A 17456-nucleotide genomic window follows, 5' to 3' on the forward strand; every position below is an offset into this window, starting at 1 on the left:
TGCTGTAGAATGAATCCATTTTAACTGCCCAGACTCAATGCTGTGGAGTCATGGGGGCTGTAGTTTTACAAGGTCTTGAGCCTTCTCTGCCATGTTCCTCTGTACTTTTACCAAACTGATCAGTAGCCTAATACCATCATCAGATAAAACTCTCCCACTGCCCGCCCCAAGGACCCCATATCACATTTACCACCCCCCCAAGAAAGCTCAGGACATGTTTTTTTTTTACCCTCCCCATGTTGCATTCCATCTGTACCTAAATAACTTTGTATCTGGTGGGATGGCGGGGGAGCAGGGAGGGAATAAAAATAAGGGCTGAAATGCTATGGAGAGAGAGAGTTGGGGAGGGGGGAAGAGAATTGTTAATTGTGGCAATAATTTGTTTCATGCTTATGTTTTAATGGTTATTTTCTACAGTTATATGTTATTGATTTGGATATGTGATATTTTTGTATATATGTGAGACATGGAATTTGCCATTTATTATGTTGTAAACCGCTTTGAGTCCTCCCAGGGGTGAGAAAAGTGGTATAGAAATGCAGTTAATTAATAAATAAAGAAAGCTGGTGTCTCACCAAAATACACAGCCCAGGATTGCACAACTTTCAGCCATGGCCATTAAATTAGAGATGGCATCCCTCAAATAGGAACTCCAGGTGCTCCTGAAGCAGCTTCTCCTTTTGCTTTGGTCCAGCACTAAGATTACCATATTATGTGAATTAATGTGCACCCTAATTTTGGTGAGGTAATTTAGCCACAAAAAGGTGAGCATTACATTGAAAAGAATAGAGTATATTTCAGCTGAACTTTCCTCGCCCCCTGTACCTACTGTAGAGTAATGTTATCCCTCTTTGGCTGTTTTGTGCTTGGTGGGAGTGATGAGGGACCACAGAAGTACATATCTGGCTATATTCTTGTAGCCCAGTGGTTCTCATTCTGTGGGTCCCCAGGTTGGCCTACAACTCCCAGAAATCCCAGCCACTTTACCAGCTGTTAGGATTTCTGGGAGTTAAAGGCCAAAATGTCTGGGGACCCACAGGATGAGAGCCACTGTTGTTGCCAGACACAAAGATTACGTCAATGGAGGACCATCAAGTCCACCCAAGTCTTTCAGAAGTCTTGGCAGATGATTCAATCTTTTCTATTTCTAGTGCTTTCCACTAGACACAGGATTGCTGTAACTAAGCTTCAGCAGCCTTACAGTATGCTTGTGCCTTTGATTAGTGCAGAGTGAGAAAGAGAATTCCAATCCCCGCAACAATCAAAAAGAGACATACACAGGTGTAAGGTTAACTGACATTTGAATATGCCATGGAATGCCACCTGTTTGGCAGTCATGGCACAGAACAAGGAAAGATGGTGTGTGGGAGGTTGACAACTCCCCAAGTTCCCCAGCCAGCATGACCAAAACAACTGTTCCAAGTTCTGATGTTAAAGTGTGTTTATGGAGGCCAGGATGGTGTGGAAGTTAAAGTGGCAAATGGGATCCATGTTCTGGCACTCACTGAGCTGTGAAACTCATGGCTGACCTTGGACTATTTTCCTTCTTCCTTTCTTTCGTAGGGTAGCTGTGACAATAAAGTGGGGAGGAATGGAGTCACATTGACTGCCTTAAACTCACTAGAAGAAAGACAGGACTTAAATGTCACAACAAGAGCAACACAAACTTGCACCTAGACTGAGGCTCAATCTTGCTGAAATCAAAACACATAATATCTAAGTGGGGTTTAAGATAATAAACACTGAATTTTCAAAAATGAAGAAATGCTTTGTGCTACTTATAGGGAAGAGTCTATTTTGTGATCCATGTTCCAAGGCAACCTATAGTCCAATACAGAAGATAACTGGTTGAGAAAGGATGGCCCAAAGTTTCCATCTGGCAAAGTATTTGAGCTAATCTTTCTCATTATTGGATAAACAAAAAACATGCCAAAGAAAAATGTCATTATCATGAAATCAAGAAACAAACTGCTCTCCTGCCTCCCACTTATGATTTCCTTAGCTGAAGCAGGGTGTACATTTGGTATACTACTTCTCTTTCTCTAGCTATTTTTGGAGCCACAGCTCCTCCTGTCCTCATTAAATGACATGCGTGTGTTGAGTTAGTAGATAATTATCACTCAAGATATAGCAAGTTTAGGACAGATGCCACATTGACAACGGAAAAGCCCAAACAATAAAAAAATCTAAATGTCTGGATATCTTATTTTGTCATGAATAAATCCAAAAAACATCAATTCGTAAACAAATATTTACTTATCTGCATTTTGGTTTGTTTTGTTTTGGTTTTGTTTTGTTTTTGCATTTTTCATAGGGAAAATGATATAATGGTGTGCTGTAGTTAAACTCATATCTATGAGTTTAACTACAGCACATAGCTTTGTCATGTATTATACCTAATGCTCTGCTATTATTCAGCAGATAATATACCAAATACTCGAACAAACTTCAAATTCCAGGTTTCCATTACATGAAGCTACAACACTGAATTTGGTATCTAATTATATGGTGTATACACTCACATAGTTTTGCCGGCTATGGTAGAGATCCCTATTAAAAAGAGGAACACTGTTCTTTGACAGGCTCATGAAGGAAAAATAACTTGCCAACAGTACACGATGTAAGGTAATAATACATCCTATCCCTCACCCCTCAATCATAATGACAATGTGCTGTACAATATCTATCTATCTATCTATCTATCTATCTATCTATGTCTCTTTAGACCTGTCTTCTTGCATATGAATTCAAACTCCTGTTGGATAAACTATTTGCCATTGTTAAAGAATGAGAATCCTTACATATAACTGTATGTTTCAGGCAGATTTTCATATAGAGGAAACAATGCAGCACTGCTCTTGCTGATATGCATTTGGGTGTGAATGTTCTTGCTTTAGAGGGAAGAATCTAAACTCAGTCTTCTATTCTGCGCTTCCTCAGTCTTAATATTTCAAAATGACAGCATAGGGTTCAGTCATTAAAGAAGTCTACGTCAGGTTTCAACACCACAGTTCCCTGATCAATGTAGGAGAGCAGGAGAGAGAACCAGCATCTCACTTAATACATCACACTTCAATAGTGTAGAAAAGTTATGGTGTCCTGAAATATGTGCTGAAAAGTGTGTATGTGCAATTTCAAGAGTTTTGGAGAGTGGGATTGTTGCTCAGTTAATGCAATTTGGACAAGTTCAGTGGATCCCCCCCCCCTGCTTTTTTCTATTATAGGTTCAAATACTTACCATCCCATAGAAGGTGTTATCTGTCCAACCCCACTGGCAGGGAGGGAATAGAAACCAGAAATATCTGACGTTTGAGAAGGGCGGTGGACACCTTTAAGAGAATCAGAACATAAGAAAATCTAAGCTAATATCAGCTTTAAGGTACATCAACATGATTTTTCAATCCACCCAAAGAAGCATTCAAAAAAGGTGAACACACCAGCTTCCTTTCCATACTTCACCTAAAAGAGAAGAGTCATCATAATCTGGAAGAGATGTTACAAACTGGCCACATCCAGAGACATGTTCCAGATTTGGGTTTCCCACTCAGATGTGGGTTTCCCACTTGTGATATCCAGTTATGGAAGATTCCCACAGGCACCTCACATGAATGAAGCCATAGTATTGGAAGCAAATGCCTAAGCCTCTAAAAAATTCCCACAACCCAATTTTATCCATTGGCTGGAAAGAAAAGCAGGGAAATGGCTCCTCCTGTTCTTAAAAAAATTCAGTCTGTGAAAGTGAATTACTTTTCTTACACTAGCAGCCTTGGCACATAAAGGATGCTGTGAACTGACTTTGGTGCAAGTCCAGTCTGTCAGAATTTTGAAGAATCATACAGTGGTACAATCAACTGTACCAGCCATAATTTTAACTCCAGCGATTGCATGGAACTGGGGAGCCATCCCTCCTAAGGCTAGGGGCTTGTTTTGTAGTATTGCGTTCTGGGAAGCAGTCTCTGAGGTATGCTCACACACTTTCAAAGCCTTTCAGAGAGTCATGGGACTCTTCTGTGGGCATGTTCAAGGCAGCTGAATATAAGGTACTTTGTTGCTATATTCCCCGAAGAGCCAAACAGGATTTGAACTTTCCTCGTATACCACTTCCTGGCAGACTTGGATGCTTGCCCTGAGCAGAATTTTGTGTAGGTTACAATTTGTTAACTCGTAATAGCTTGCTTGATTTTATTTTATTTTTGCTCTTTTGGGCTCAATTTATTCTGGAAGCTGGTAGGCAATTTAAGAGATGTGCCAAAAGTGCTTTCAGTTGATGGAGCCCAGAAGAGAGAAAAAAAATCTCCTGAGACCTTACAAACATCCTCAGAAAAAACTGCATTCGTATTAAATAGTTATACCACAATAAAATACTCTTGGGCGTTAAGACATCACCACACTTCCAATTTGTTACTCGTTTCTGTATCATCCAAATATTTGGCAACATATTGAATGTATTTTGCTTTCTTACTGCTTAGGAGCTTGGGATTGTGGGTGTTTCAGACTGTGGAAGTTGTTTCTGAATCACTATGACATTAAAAAAAGTGAGAGTCTGCATGATGTATTTGAGCATTAGACTATAACCTTGGAGTTCAGGGTTTGAATCCCCATCTCAGCCATGGAAACTCACAGGATAGATTTTGGCAAGTCACCCTCTCTCAGCCTTAGAGGAAGGCTGTAAGTTGGAAATAATTTGAAGGGACACAACAACAGTAATTACAAAACCATAACAACAACAAGAAGCTACTCCAGAGAATCAGAAGGAGAAATACTACATGTAAAAACATCTTTTATGGGTTGTTTTAGGTTTTTCGGGTTGTATGGCCATGTTCTAGAAGCATTCTCTCCTGATTATAACACATACAACCCGAAAAACCTACAACAACCCAGTGATTCCGGCCATGAAAGCCTTTGACAATACATTGAACATCTTTTATATTTCTCAAGGTATGTTTGTTCTCAGATATCTGAGAACAGGTACAAATGTCCTAGAAGGAAGGAAGGTCAAGCAGTATGCAAATGGAGAATCGTTTATTTGAAAACACATTCATATCAAAGGTTTGGAGTGAAAAACTGAGCAGCAGCATGTATCAGTGAGCTTTCTACAACCACTGCATAAGTTTTCCCTAACAGCAGCAAACATATTACATTGAAATGCTGCAACACAGTACAAGAAACACAGGCTGCTGCATTTAATTTCAATGGGCAACAAAAAGACATTTAGAAACTAATTTGAAAAACATATTGTTCAAATGGGGAAATTTTTGATCTGAGGACACTTTTCTCATGTGGTGTTCTTTTGGAACCTGCTTTTTGTCACTGGAAGAAGACTTGGATCTAAGCCATAATCACTCTCTATATGGAATCATAATACAATGTATGTTATAAATGTACACAATAATGTATATTTATAACTGTTTTAATGTATATGGTTGTATTTTATTATGTTTTATATTGCAGTTGGCACTGAATGGTTGCCTGCTGGAAGCTGTCCTGAGTCCCTCTTCAGAGGTTGAGAAGGATGGGATATAAATGTTTTAAATAAATAAATAAATAAATAAATAAATAAATAAGAAGAGAAACACTTGGAGAAGTTACTTTGTCAACTACAACTTCCAGAACACTCATTTGTGCTGGGGATTGTTGTTGCAAGGTAACATTTCTGAAGTTTGTGGATGAGAAGTCTGTTGAATGATGTGCTGCAGACATCTCTAGTTGCAGCAAGTATGTGAGAACACTACCATCAACCCTCATTTCAATTAGTTCTGAGGAGACAAATGTGAGAACTTCAGAGTTGAGGTCAACACAAATGTAGACCATAATACAACTTCAGATGCAAGTGAAAACAGTGCTTTGGGGATTACCAGTAATTTATGACTAAGTTCTGGATAAATTATGACTATGAATAACACAGGTTTGTCATTACCATCACCACTGCCACTTCCTCTTTTCCAAATAGGGGGTTTCAAATAAGAAATAATACAGTTGGGTGTTGACATTTATGGGTATTAGGAGAGCAGGAGCCCTATGAAAATGGAAAAAATACCAGTATCTTAACCCCCCCCCCCCTATTGTAACATGTTTGCTGGCTCTCTTTGTCTCTCCTGTACTCACTTACATGCTTGGGCTAAGTCAGCAGATGGGCACAAGAAAGGAGCAAACACACCTGCAGAAGGTAGGTTCTTGACTAAGAAGATGACTCTTTCTGGGTGGCGAGCCTCTTCATTTTCCTTTCCTGGGGTGATGGGGCAACAAAGAAAACGCAGCTACCCCACGGGGCAGCTTCACTTTCCTTCCCCTGATCTGACAGTGCCTCCTCAAACCGTGCCCAGAGCTTACAGCTATGTTGGTCTGCTACAAATTGGTGAGAGGGGGTCTGCCTTCAACTAATAGTCCCCTCACTGTTTTTTTTTTCCTTGATAGGGCAATTGCACTGTGCAAAGAAGAATGAGCCGTGCCACGCTCAATTGTCTCTCCCACCTGTTCTTGCCTGTCTTCTCACCTATCCTTGCTTGCTATATGGGCTGCAGGAGTTGCCGCTGCACAATCAAAGGCCCTTCTTCACAAGGAGGTGCCCACATCTAGCTGCTATTGCTGCACCCTATCCTGGAGCTGCATCTCTTCATTATCTGCTGTACTTCCTTATCTTCTCCCTCCTCCTGCATGAAAGGAGCATCTCCAGGTGGAGGCATCTGCATGAAGACAGTGGCAGGGGTCCAGGGCTCATCCTGCAGTGGGATGTGACAATGCTCCCCAAATAGCTCTGCATCACATGCCCCAGCCAGTGGCATCATTGGCATTTCCCAGGTGAAACAGAGACACACAGGCGGAGGAGAAGCCAGTATGGTGCCACCTCTGCTGCCCCACTGGCCTCTGGCCTGGCCTGCTCTTGCCTCTTTCCACCACAATCGCTGCCCCCACCTGTAAATAATCCACATATAATCCAATTCACTGACATTAGAGCCATGTATGTGGGAAACAGACTTATAAATCAGTATAAATAAATTGCATGGCTTCTTTATCTAATGTGTTAACTGCCACCATCTGATGTGACATCTGAGAAAAAGGCAAGTAAAATCAGGAAACAAATGTACACTGGAAAGCTTAAAGATTTGTTAGTTTATATTAGAAATCAGAAAAGTTACTTTTTGGGATTATTACCCCCAGATTATAATCTTCCAGCAAGGAGTACCCATACTGGTTTAGAAGATTAAGGGAGGTGGCTGCGGAAAAAGGCAGCTTTTCTGAACTCTGTATTATTTTAATTATTCAAAACAATAAAGAAAGATCTGAATTACAGATCTATGAAAGGAAAATTATTCACAACAAACTGAACACTACTGGGGCATATTTCTCACTTGTTTCAATGGTTTTTGAAAACTGCCCTGAAGTGAAAAGGAAATGCTTTTGGCCCCAGCCTTGTCTAGACAGACAGTTTAAGGGCACGCCTTAACACTGTGTGATAATATTCTTCACTACTGAAGTGATTGCATTAAATACAATTTTCCTATGAACCTACAATAATCACAAGATCATTCAAGAGATGCATGATTATGATCCCCAATGTTTTATTTTTATTTTATTTTTAAGCTAATGACTTGCTTAAAAACATTCTGGGAGAGTTCCTTCCTTTGCCCTTTCCTAAAAGCATGGGAAAACATAACCACCTGGTTCTCAACTATTACTAGCCCTCAGGTAGAGCAAGGAACACCACCCCCAAATCTATAGCTAATGCTCTTTCATGACACAGTTATAATGCGAGGATTCCCGTTTAAATGCCATGGCTGCATCCTACAGAATCCTGGGATTTGTAGTTTGGTGAGAGAGACCAGAAAAACTCCCAGGTTGAGGAGTTAATCTTTGATTGTCAATTTATCATGGTCAGCTTTGTGGTACTGCAATAAATTGAGGCTTGGGTTATGCATAGCATCATAATTGTGCACAGATTGACAAAGTTCCTTTGGGTAGTGACAGTTCTCAGATCTCCCAAGGTACCTTGAATATGGATCAAATTGGTTTGGGAGATTCTGGAAACTGTCATCTAAAAGGAAAACATTTCCAAGATCGGTGCTTTATCAAAAATATAACTAAACTTAGGTTGGCTTCCCAGTGCTTTCCCAACACTGTTTTATCTGTGTGGACAAACACTTATCCTGAAGCCTTTAGGGGTGCTTGAGTACAGCTGCATATTATATTATATATATATTATATTCAAACATGCATTGAAGGGTACGTATTATATTTAACCGCACATATTAGTGCAGTATCGTTTTGAAGAAATAAACAGAATAAAAAGAGGTGTGTAGGTGATGAAGAGAGAGAGAAAGATTGAGATTTGGAATAAAAAGCAACAGGAATGTAACAGTTTTCCACATGCAGGGCCTCTGCTCCCAAACTACCCTGCTGTCAACTTCCGCCTCATGAAATAAAAATGTATATGTCTTTGCAAATTGTCATTTTTACTCTCTGGGCAAAAAAACCTACAAGCTGGGGGCAAGCTGGAGTGGGAAATGAGGGAGTTAAGTATTCCTATTACTGTTCTTTGCCTGTAATGGCTCCTCCTAATGCAGCTGCAATTAAAACACACAGAGAAGCAGTCTGAAGTCTCTACGAAGTACATTAGTGCACCAACATGTACTCTGATATTCAGGAAAGCAACTGGAATTGTAGGCAAAATGGATACATTTGGCTATAAATAACAGCTGGAGAATGAATGTTTGCAGCCACCGATATAGTTAAATGCTGGAGAGGCCACAAGCCCATGATCAGTCTACGTTTTCAACCCACGCCTCTTCCAAAATTACTTCCAGATCTTCCAGCATCACACAAGACGCATGACTATTACCTTGTTTCTGGCTGATGTCAGCTGGCAAGTGTGGTGAATGGGAGCCATGGCTGAAATGCTCATTGCTGTACGGGATGAGTGGAGTGAGTGGATGGACGCCATGGGATGGCTGGCCAACGGACACCTTGCTGGACTGAAAAACATAAGTTGGAGAAATGAGACATGATGCATTCTAGCCCTTGAGCTTTACAATCTAGGAGTGAAAAATGAAAAATGAATCCTAAAATAACTGTCTAAAACAACTCTCTAAATGACTAAAACATAAATGCTGATTTGGAAGCAGTGTCAACTTAAAGGCTGTCCAACAGATTATCACAGAAGGCTTTGGAATGAATCATGTGGAAGGAAACACTTCAGCATTTCTAATATTGTGGCAAGTATTGAATCTAATGTCCTTTGCTAATTCAATGCTGCAGATAATAAATGAACTGGAATATGCCTGTGCCCCCGGTGGCACAGTGGGTTAAAGCACTGAGCTGCTGAGCTTGTTGATCGAAAGGTCGCAGGTTCGATTCCGGGGAGTGGCGTGAGCTTCCGCTGTCAGCCCTAGCTTCTGCCAACCTAGCAGTTCGAAAACATGCAAATGTGAATAGATCAATAGGTACCACTCCGGCGGGAAGGTAACGGCGCTCCATGCAGTCATGCCGGCCACATGACCTTGGAGGTGTCTACGGACAACGCTGGCTCTTCGGCTTAGAAATGGAGATGAGCACCACACCCCAGAGTCAGACATGACTGGACTTAATGTCAGGGGACTACTTTTACCTTTACCTTTTTACACTTACCATACCATACTGCAGGGTATGTGTCCACACATTGTCAGACTGTAAGCCCCATTCCTGGCACTGACATAGCCTGAATGCATGATGCTTTGGTGTAAGACTGCTTGTAAACATCTAGACAGTTGCTATGGCATGATACTCCAGTGTCAACAGGATTACCTTCATCATTGCACTCAAAATAACATACTAACATTACAGTGGCCTATTTATTTTGAGAGTGCTAATAGAAAACAGCAAGCATACTTGTACACACTGGTGAGGAGCCACTACATATCTGCCAAGCTAGAGACATTGAGGTGATCTTTACACATCCCCATGGTACCATGCCAACCTTTTGACCCACAATACCAGAGCAACAATCAAAGACTCACAATCATGTGGACATTGTCATTGTGTGGGTCTTTGCCATTGAATTAGTTCACACACTCTTTCTCTTTCTGTCTCTCAGTGTAATGCTGACTTTGTGGAAAGACCCATGAGGTCAGCCCCACCCTTGTGGTCAAAGCAGCAGCACAGAATGAGCCTGGGGAAATGCAGGTTATGAAGAAAGGCTCAGCATGGGAAGCACACAGGCACATTTGCTTCAACCCACGCTTTGTGGGTCATATCTGATGTACCAGCAATCTATTGTGGCTTTGGCTTGTATACCACATTGCGTTCAGAGGTTCTAGGGTTGACAAGTCCAACTGTAGATAAATGATTTTCTAGCCAGTGGGTCTCAAAGTCTGGTCCTCCAGATGTTTTGAACTTTAGCTCCCAGAATTCTTGCTGGCCAAGCTGTCTTGGGCTCCTGGAAGCTGATGTCCAAAACATAAGGAGGCCCACAGGTTAGGAATCACTGGTTGAAACTGTTCACTCTTACCAACCTATTCTTCTATGGGTCCTTAATGCAATACAAGGTCTTCTACATCTCTCCCAAAAAAATCAGTTCAATCACAAGTTTGCCAAGCAGTAACACAGCCTAGTTGTTGGCTTAAAGGAGGACCAGATAATATAATGACTCTACTGAAGTTGTTTTTGTTGTTGCTACTGGTCAAAAGAAAGATTTAGAATGGAAAACTTGAATGTGAACTGTCAACCTTTTTCTACCACAGTGAACACAGAGAAACTTGTAAAAGATGGACAAAGAAGCTGTCCTGCTATTGAGCAAATGTACACATCAACCTTCCTGACTGCCTCAAGCATTCCTGCCATTTCATTCTTGCCCAGTTTCAACCTCAGTTGCCGTTAAATTGACAGTGACTTCACCAGAAACAGAAAAATCAAAGTATGTCATCCAAAATTTAGGGGAACTAATAAAAGAATTGAATAAATTACAATAAGGGCTGTGAGGTGCAAAAACCTCATTATGCATCAAAGTGAAAAAGTTCACTGAGGAAAAGAACACTAAAAAACAGCCCATGAAACACTGCTTGATATTGCCAAATGTGACATTCCCATCTCAAAATGTGAAGTGTATATTTTATGGATCTCATCACATGAAGGTTCAGAAGCCAGGGGATAGTGGGGGAAACCATGGGGCAGCGCCCAGCTTCATCCCATCACCATGGTTGGTCATGGGCTGCCACCCCACAACATTGGTGGTGTTTTCAACCAACTGCCTGCAGCTTAAAGTACTCAGTGATTGAGCACTCTGGTAGACTTCAGAACTTGCTGTGTTCAAAGAGGGAACCAAAGACAGCACAACCTTTGAAAAGTCACCAAGGTGATGCACATGGCCATTTTGTTTAAAGGATATGGTAAATTCCTTAGCAAACATTTTCCTGAATCCTTTGCCAGTTTCAGTCAGAATTGTCCCACTGAATGGTAAATCAACAGTTATGTAAATTCCACTGATTTCAATGGCTCTTTTACACAGTAATTCCAAAGATTATGTGAGGGATCCATTCAGGACCCTTTGTATAATATGATTTTAATGTAATCTGGAACATTATTTTTCTTACCTGAAAACAATGGTTTCTTTTGACTGAAGAATCTCTCTGGAGAAGCTAGAAAATGCTTAGAGGAGTGTTACAGTATGCCTCTATGGGCAACTTCTGGCAGAACTTCAAGCAGAAGTTGACATAGAATTGTGCTGGAAGCATATAGAGAACACTTCTCGATATATCACTAAGTTCTCCGGAGCAATTATATGATATTCAAAGGTCTTAGTATATACATGAAACTGCATACAACATGTTCACATAATAAGAGGGACTACTGTAGTTGGAGATAGCAATTAAATTTAGACCTATAAGCCTATGCAGAAGATTTTGCACTAACTGCATTATTATGAAGTCTTCAAAATTCACCCTGTTGTTTTAAAAAAAGAATTTGTTTATGAGATTCTTGTCAGGAAGGATTATACCTAGAAATATATATGCAAAGTAAAAGGCCTGTACAATTTTTCCTCCTACCCATGTTCTCTCATTCTGAGCAAACCTTCCCCAAAGTCTTAACAAAAGCATGGGAAAGTTACTTCCTCTGATTACAACTCCCAGTGGACCATTTGACTGAATGATTCTGGTAGTTGTCCTCTAATAAAGTAATGGTTTCACACTCTGAATCCTCTCTTGGAAGACTCAGCTGTAGAAAAGCTGCTGTGCCGCAATTTGCTATGGATGTAATCCAAGAAAGGTTTTCCTGCAAGAGTTCGGTGTGATTTAAGAGTTGGCATTCAGAACATTCAGGCAGCCTACAGGAGGTTAACTGCTAGTTCAACTGCTTGGCACCTTCTCAAATGTCTTGTGGACACACACCTGCGATCTCACTTCTGTTATTTACCAGACACATCATTTCTTTTATTTCCTTTTCAAAGAGATAAGCAGGTACCACCACAGTCAATGAAAACTGCACCCAACTAAACCACAAAGTTCAAATGACATAACAGACAGTGGGTATGCAATTTCTGTGGTGAACCTCTATCTTGGTAGGGTCCTCAAAGGTGTGTTTGCGTTGGGAAAGAAAGCTGCAAGCCTGGGAACTGTGAGAGTGTTTCAAATTTTTTCAAGAAACTTGTGTGTTTTTTTTTAAAGGGGCAAGTTAAGAATGCATGCATAAATTGGTCTATGATACTTTTATTTGAAAAGCTTTACCTCAGGAACAGTTCCTGCCCATTGCCCACATATAATTATGACTGTATTCTGAGTAGAGATGTGCTTTAGTTTTTACAGCTTTCTAACTTTTTGAAATACGAGTTTATTCTATCCTATTTCAACAATGGGTGAATATACACAGAAAATTCACATGAGTTTTTGTACACTGTTTTCCTCATACATCTAATGGCAACAATGCAGAAGAAAATTGGCATCTAAATAGACATGTACTATATTCACAAAACTGCATTTTTCAAAATTTAACCTTTGTTTGGTTAAAGTTCTTTTTAAAAGCTTGGAAAAGTTACATTAAAGAAAAACCCTAATCCAACAGCTGAGAACTTCTGGAAGTTAAACCATTCCAAAGACTAATTTTCCTGAGCTCAGGGTGGTGGTGCATCCATCTATAAAGATATGCTCTTTTCCTGAAGGTAGCTTCTCTAGAGGTGGTGGGTCACACTTCTGACTATTTACCCATGTATCCATTATACCAGGCATGGGCAAACTTTGGCCTGCCAGGTGTTTTGGACTTCAACTCCCAGAAATCCCAGGCAGTTTACCTGCTGTTAGGAATTGTGGGAGTTGAAGTCCAAAACACCTGGAGGGCCATAGTTTGACCGTGCCTGCATTAGACTAAAAAAGAGTTCAAACTTGAGATGCAACAAGTGCACCTGTGCTTCAATGGACAATACTTTTATACATAAACTATAATGCAATTGTATTCTCAGAAAATGATGCTAGTCAGTCATGGTCAAAGAGGCTCATGGGGCCCATAAAGTAGGTAGGATCCTTCAGCTTCTTAGGTTTAGTTCCTGCCTGAAACCTCACCAACATGCTGACAGTCAGCAATAATGACCTAGTATCATATGTATTGAACTTGGGACAATGATCTGATTCCCTACAGAACAACTTTCCAAACAGAAAAGCAAAAGTTTCTTAATGCTTCAATGGAGCTAGATTAAAGCCATATTTTAGGATGCTTAAAAATAATAATCTCTGCTCCAATAAAAATGCTTCAGTCACTGCTGATTATTTTGTCTGGCAAATGGCCACCAACTCACTTATTTGTAGCCATAGCATTTATGAAATTTTCTTAACAATTTTATGCTTTAGAAGTGCCTGATAACCCAAACAAAACAATGAAACAAAACCCTATTTCTTCCATTGCTTGTAATGCTACTTAAGAATCTTACCCAGCATGCTGCTGAAATGCTTACAATATATAAGTCAGATTTGGGCTACTAATCCATATACACTGTGATTTTTTTAAAGTTAAGAACTATTATTCTTATAATTACATGCAAAGCTCCTATGGGTTCTCATAGCCATTAAAACTGTACAAAAATCACTCTAAAACAAGGCTTAGAAATACAAAATCTATAGCCTAATTAAGTAAGTCAGCTAACAAAAAAATTAACCAGTAGCCCAACAAATATCACGCTTTTTCTCTTTTCTTTTTTTTTTAAAAAAAGATCAGTTAATCTCTTGAAATCTGCAAGGGAGCTAGTTTGTGATCTAATATGTGCTTGAGGCATGATTTCAAATGTAGTTGTTGACACACACTCAGAGGGTCTACCTTACACTTTCACTTTAAAAGATCCTCTCCAAAGATACAGTCTGCAGAGGCTTTTGAATCCGATTATCAGCACATCATGACCTATGTTGAACACTACAATATTATGACCAATGTGCTATATTTTTATTTCTACATGGATTATGCCGGCTTTCTTGAGATTACCTCACTTTCTGGAGTTCTGTTAGATGAAGACTATAGTGTAGCATACTAAGCAGCTAAGTTTGGAAAATGTACCTTTTTTTGCTCCCAGCTCCCAGAAGCTCTGAGCTAGAATGGGAAGATCAGAAATGCAATCTAAAGAGTACCATATACATCATGCATGTAACCCCCCCCCCCCCCAAATTTTCAGGGTGGTCTGCGAGAAGGCCTTACTGGTACATTATTTAAACTGTTGTGTTTATTCATATCATGATCTGATCACCATGCTCAATATATCCCATATGCATGGGGGTATTGATACAAAAGTTTTGCTAAGGTAGATCCTCTCAAACTCAGCCCCCCCCTCCCGAATCAAAATCCTCACTACCGGCCTGATATACATTATTTAATTGGTTTGTATAATTAGTTAAACAACTAATTGATAGCCCACCTTTCTCCCAACATGAGAGACAGAGACAGCAGTTCTGGGCTGATTTCTATGACAGTTCAAATGGTCTCCTAACTCTGTGATAAAGATAACTCTCATTTTTTTGTTTTTTCCCCTAAAAACAAAAAGTAATGTGGGCATTCAAAGTCATTGTGCCACAGGAATTCAGTCTGTTAAAGTCCAGTTCTTGCATTGACAGCCAAGGCTAAGTGACACCATTGGTTTTTCCTCCCCCAGCATGGATGACATGTCATGAGTGAGGTGCTATGATATCTGATCAAAAGTTTAATGCTGCCCTTTTGTATATCACCATAAAACCCACATGATGGAGATTTTCAGTGATATTCAAAAACTGTGGCTTGTATTAGTTATGAGGAGTTTTTGGTTTGCCACATGTGCAGCAAAATTTGTGCTGACAAAAGAAAATCTTATGAACCACAGAATTATGAGGTGAATTTAATCTTATGGTCAGTTCACATATTTAAATAGCATATTTGTCTTGGGGAGTGAATGAGGAATTTGGTCTTCATGAATATTACAACGAGCGGGCCTGTTCCACACCTCCGCGAATAATACAGACAGAGTCACCCACTGGTTTTTTTCAATATCACACCCTATATACTCATATCTAGAAATTGTGGTCAAAAAACAACCCAAAAACCTGGGTCAACTTGTCCAAGGGTCAATGAGAGAACTGTACCTTATGCCTATAAAAAGGGATCTGTCCCCTTCTCTAAGCAGAGTGGTGAAAGGCAAAAACTGAGTTCATCCCAGAAGAACCTTAAAAAAAACCCACTGACCACATTTACTGTTATTTTCAACACTATTGTCTTTGTAGCTCCACTTCACTTGTGATGTAATGTGGTCAAGCCTTCAACAAGAAGCAGTCTTTGGTAGCAACTGTAAAAACATCGCAGTAGGTTTTGATATGATGAGTTTTCAACTATAACCAACCAAATACCGTCGCTGCTGCTGAGTGAATTCACCTTGTGGTTCTTTGCTCCCCAAGCAGTGGTAAACTCAATTAGTCATTTCATTTTCAAAACTTTCCCAGCATGCTTGCCCCAAACAGCTCTTTTAAAAAATGGCCAAGTCTGTCAACTCAAATTGTTCTACAAGATGCGAAAGTATTCAGTATAATAATGCTCTCTCCCTAATGGCATTTTAGTGTCAAGGGTGCAAATATGTAGTGGTAGGCATGCTAAACACTGGACATACTTTGGAAGAGAAAAACATCAGAGATAATTTCACCCCCTTTTGAATTGTAGAACATAAGAGAAAAAGACGTTGTAGGACATAAGAAGGGAAAAAAGATACAATGCAACACGCCACCAGACCACCCAGTTATAATTTTCTTGAAATGCAGCTGAGGACTTGCTAAGAAAATGCAGTGCTGAGCATGTCTGTAAGCTCTGGGAGGACTGTAAAAAAGTAATCATCTTTTTTTTGTTGGTTTCATCAGGTGCTAATATAAGGTTGTCCTTAGAAAAATAACTGTGCACTACTGGCCACATCTATGCTCATCTTGAGAAATTTAAGGGGAAATGGATTTACAACACTTAGGTTGGAAAGCAGTGATCTGCCTAAGAGGGACCATGGACAGAACCTGGATTTAAATTTAAAGTTTGTGGTTGCGTCCATCTGTGCAGAAACTCACAGCCTACATTAGTGCAACCATATTTGTAGTGCAGCCCCTACATTGGCAGTCTTCAGAAAGGAACTGAAAACCTGGCTGTTCCGATGTGCCTTTTCAGATTAGGAACCCCCAGCACCAAATCCTAGAAGCACCTTAGTAGAACCAAGATCACTGCACACTGCACATCGCACTTATATTTAATCCTACATCCCTCCTGCCACGCCAGCACTTTTTAACCCAGTACCCCTACTCCGGCTGGCCCAGTTTTAATAGTGTCTTGTTGTATTGTTTACCATTATTGTTTTCTGCTTAACTGTTTTTAATTTGCTATGGTTATTGTATTGTTGTATTGTGTTTTGGGGCTTCGGCCTGTGTAAGCCGCATCGAATCCCTTGGGGAGATTCTAGCGGGGTACAAATAAAGTTATAATAATAATAATAATAATAATATTTACTGCAACTCTCAAAAGGTTTAAAAGTTCCATCTCAGCTTCTCAGAGATGGCTACATGAGCATCTTGCAGAATATTGCCGCAGCAACGTCAAATCAGTTGCTTCAACTTGCTATCAGGATGAGGATCAGCATCTAGTCATTTCAGAGTTTGGTGGACTTTTTCTGTTTTCGCACTTTTGATGCAGGCAGTTTGCTTCAGCCCACTGCTATAACAAAGAGGAAATAAGGGAAAGTTAATACCACCTACGCTTGAGGTTTTATTATAGCTGGCTCCTTCCCACATTGCCCCTGCTATGAGATGTCAATTTAGAAGAGGTATCCTTGATGTTATTTGTGTCTGACCGCATTACTGTAAGAGACGTAAGATTAGTTCTGACAATGTGTACTTGATTAACATGATAAGAGATATATACGCAATTGAGCCCTAATCTGATGCGTTGATTGAGCCTAGGTGTTGCTGGATCAGCAAAAAAAAAAAAAAAAAGTTTAGTAGATAGCTACTGCATTTAGATTT

The 17456-nt window shown here is 40.0% G+C and overlaps 1 protein-coding gene across 10 annotated transcripts in view; it reads right to left on the minus strand.

Annotated features, from left to right (window-relative positions):
* The window catches only part of TCF7 (transcription factor 7), a 129827-nt gene that overhangs the window by 30845 nt on the left and 81526 nt on the right, over positions 1 to 17456 (minus strand). For all 10 annotated transcript variants that reach the window (XM_060765269.2, XM_060765265.2, XM_060765266.2 and 7 more), the window contains exons 4-5: positions 8837 to 8969; positions 3239 to 3329 (exon numbers count right to left, since the gene is read on the minus strand). In XM_060765269.2, coding sequence (XP_060621252.2) covers positions 3239 to 3329; positions 8837 to 8969 — 224 coding nt within the window. The remainder of the gene's footprint in view (positions 1 to 3238; positions 3330 to 8836; positions 8970 to 17456) is intronic.

The sequence above is a fragment of the Anolis sagrei genome, chromosome 2 (genome assembly GCF_037176765.1).
Source record: "Anolis sagrei isolate rAnoSag1 chromosome 2, rAnoSag1.mat, whole genome shotgun sequence".
NCBI classification, from domain to species: domain Eukaryota; kingdom Metazoa; phylum Chordata; class Lepidosauria; order Squamata; family Dactyloidae; genus Anolis; species Anolis sagrei.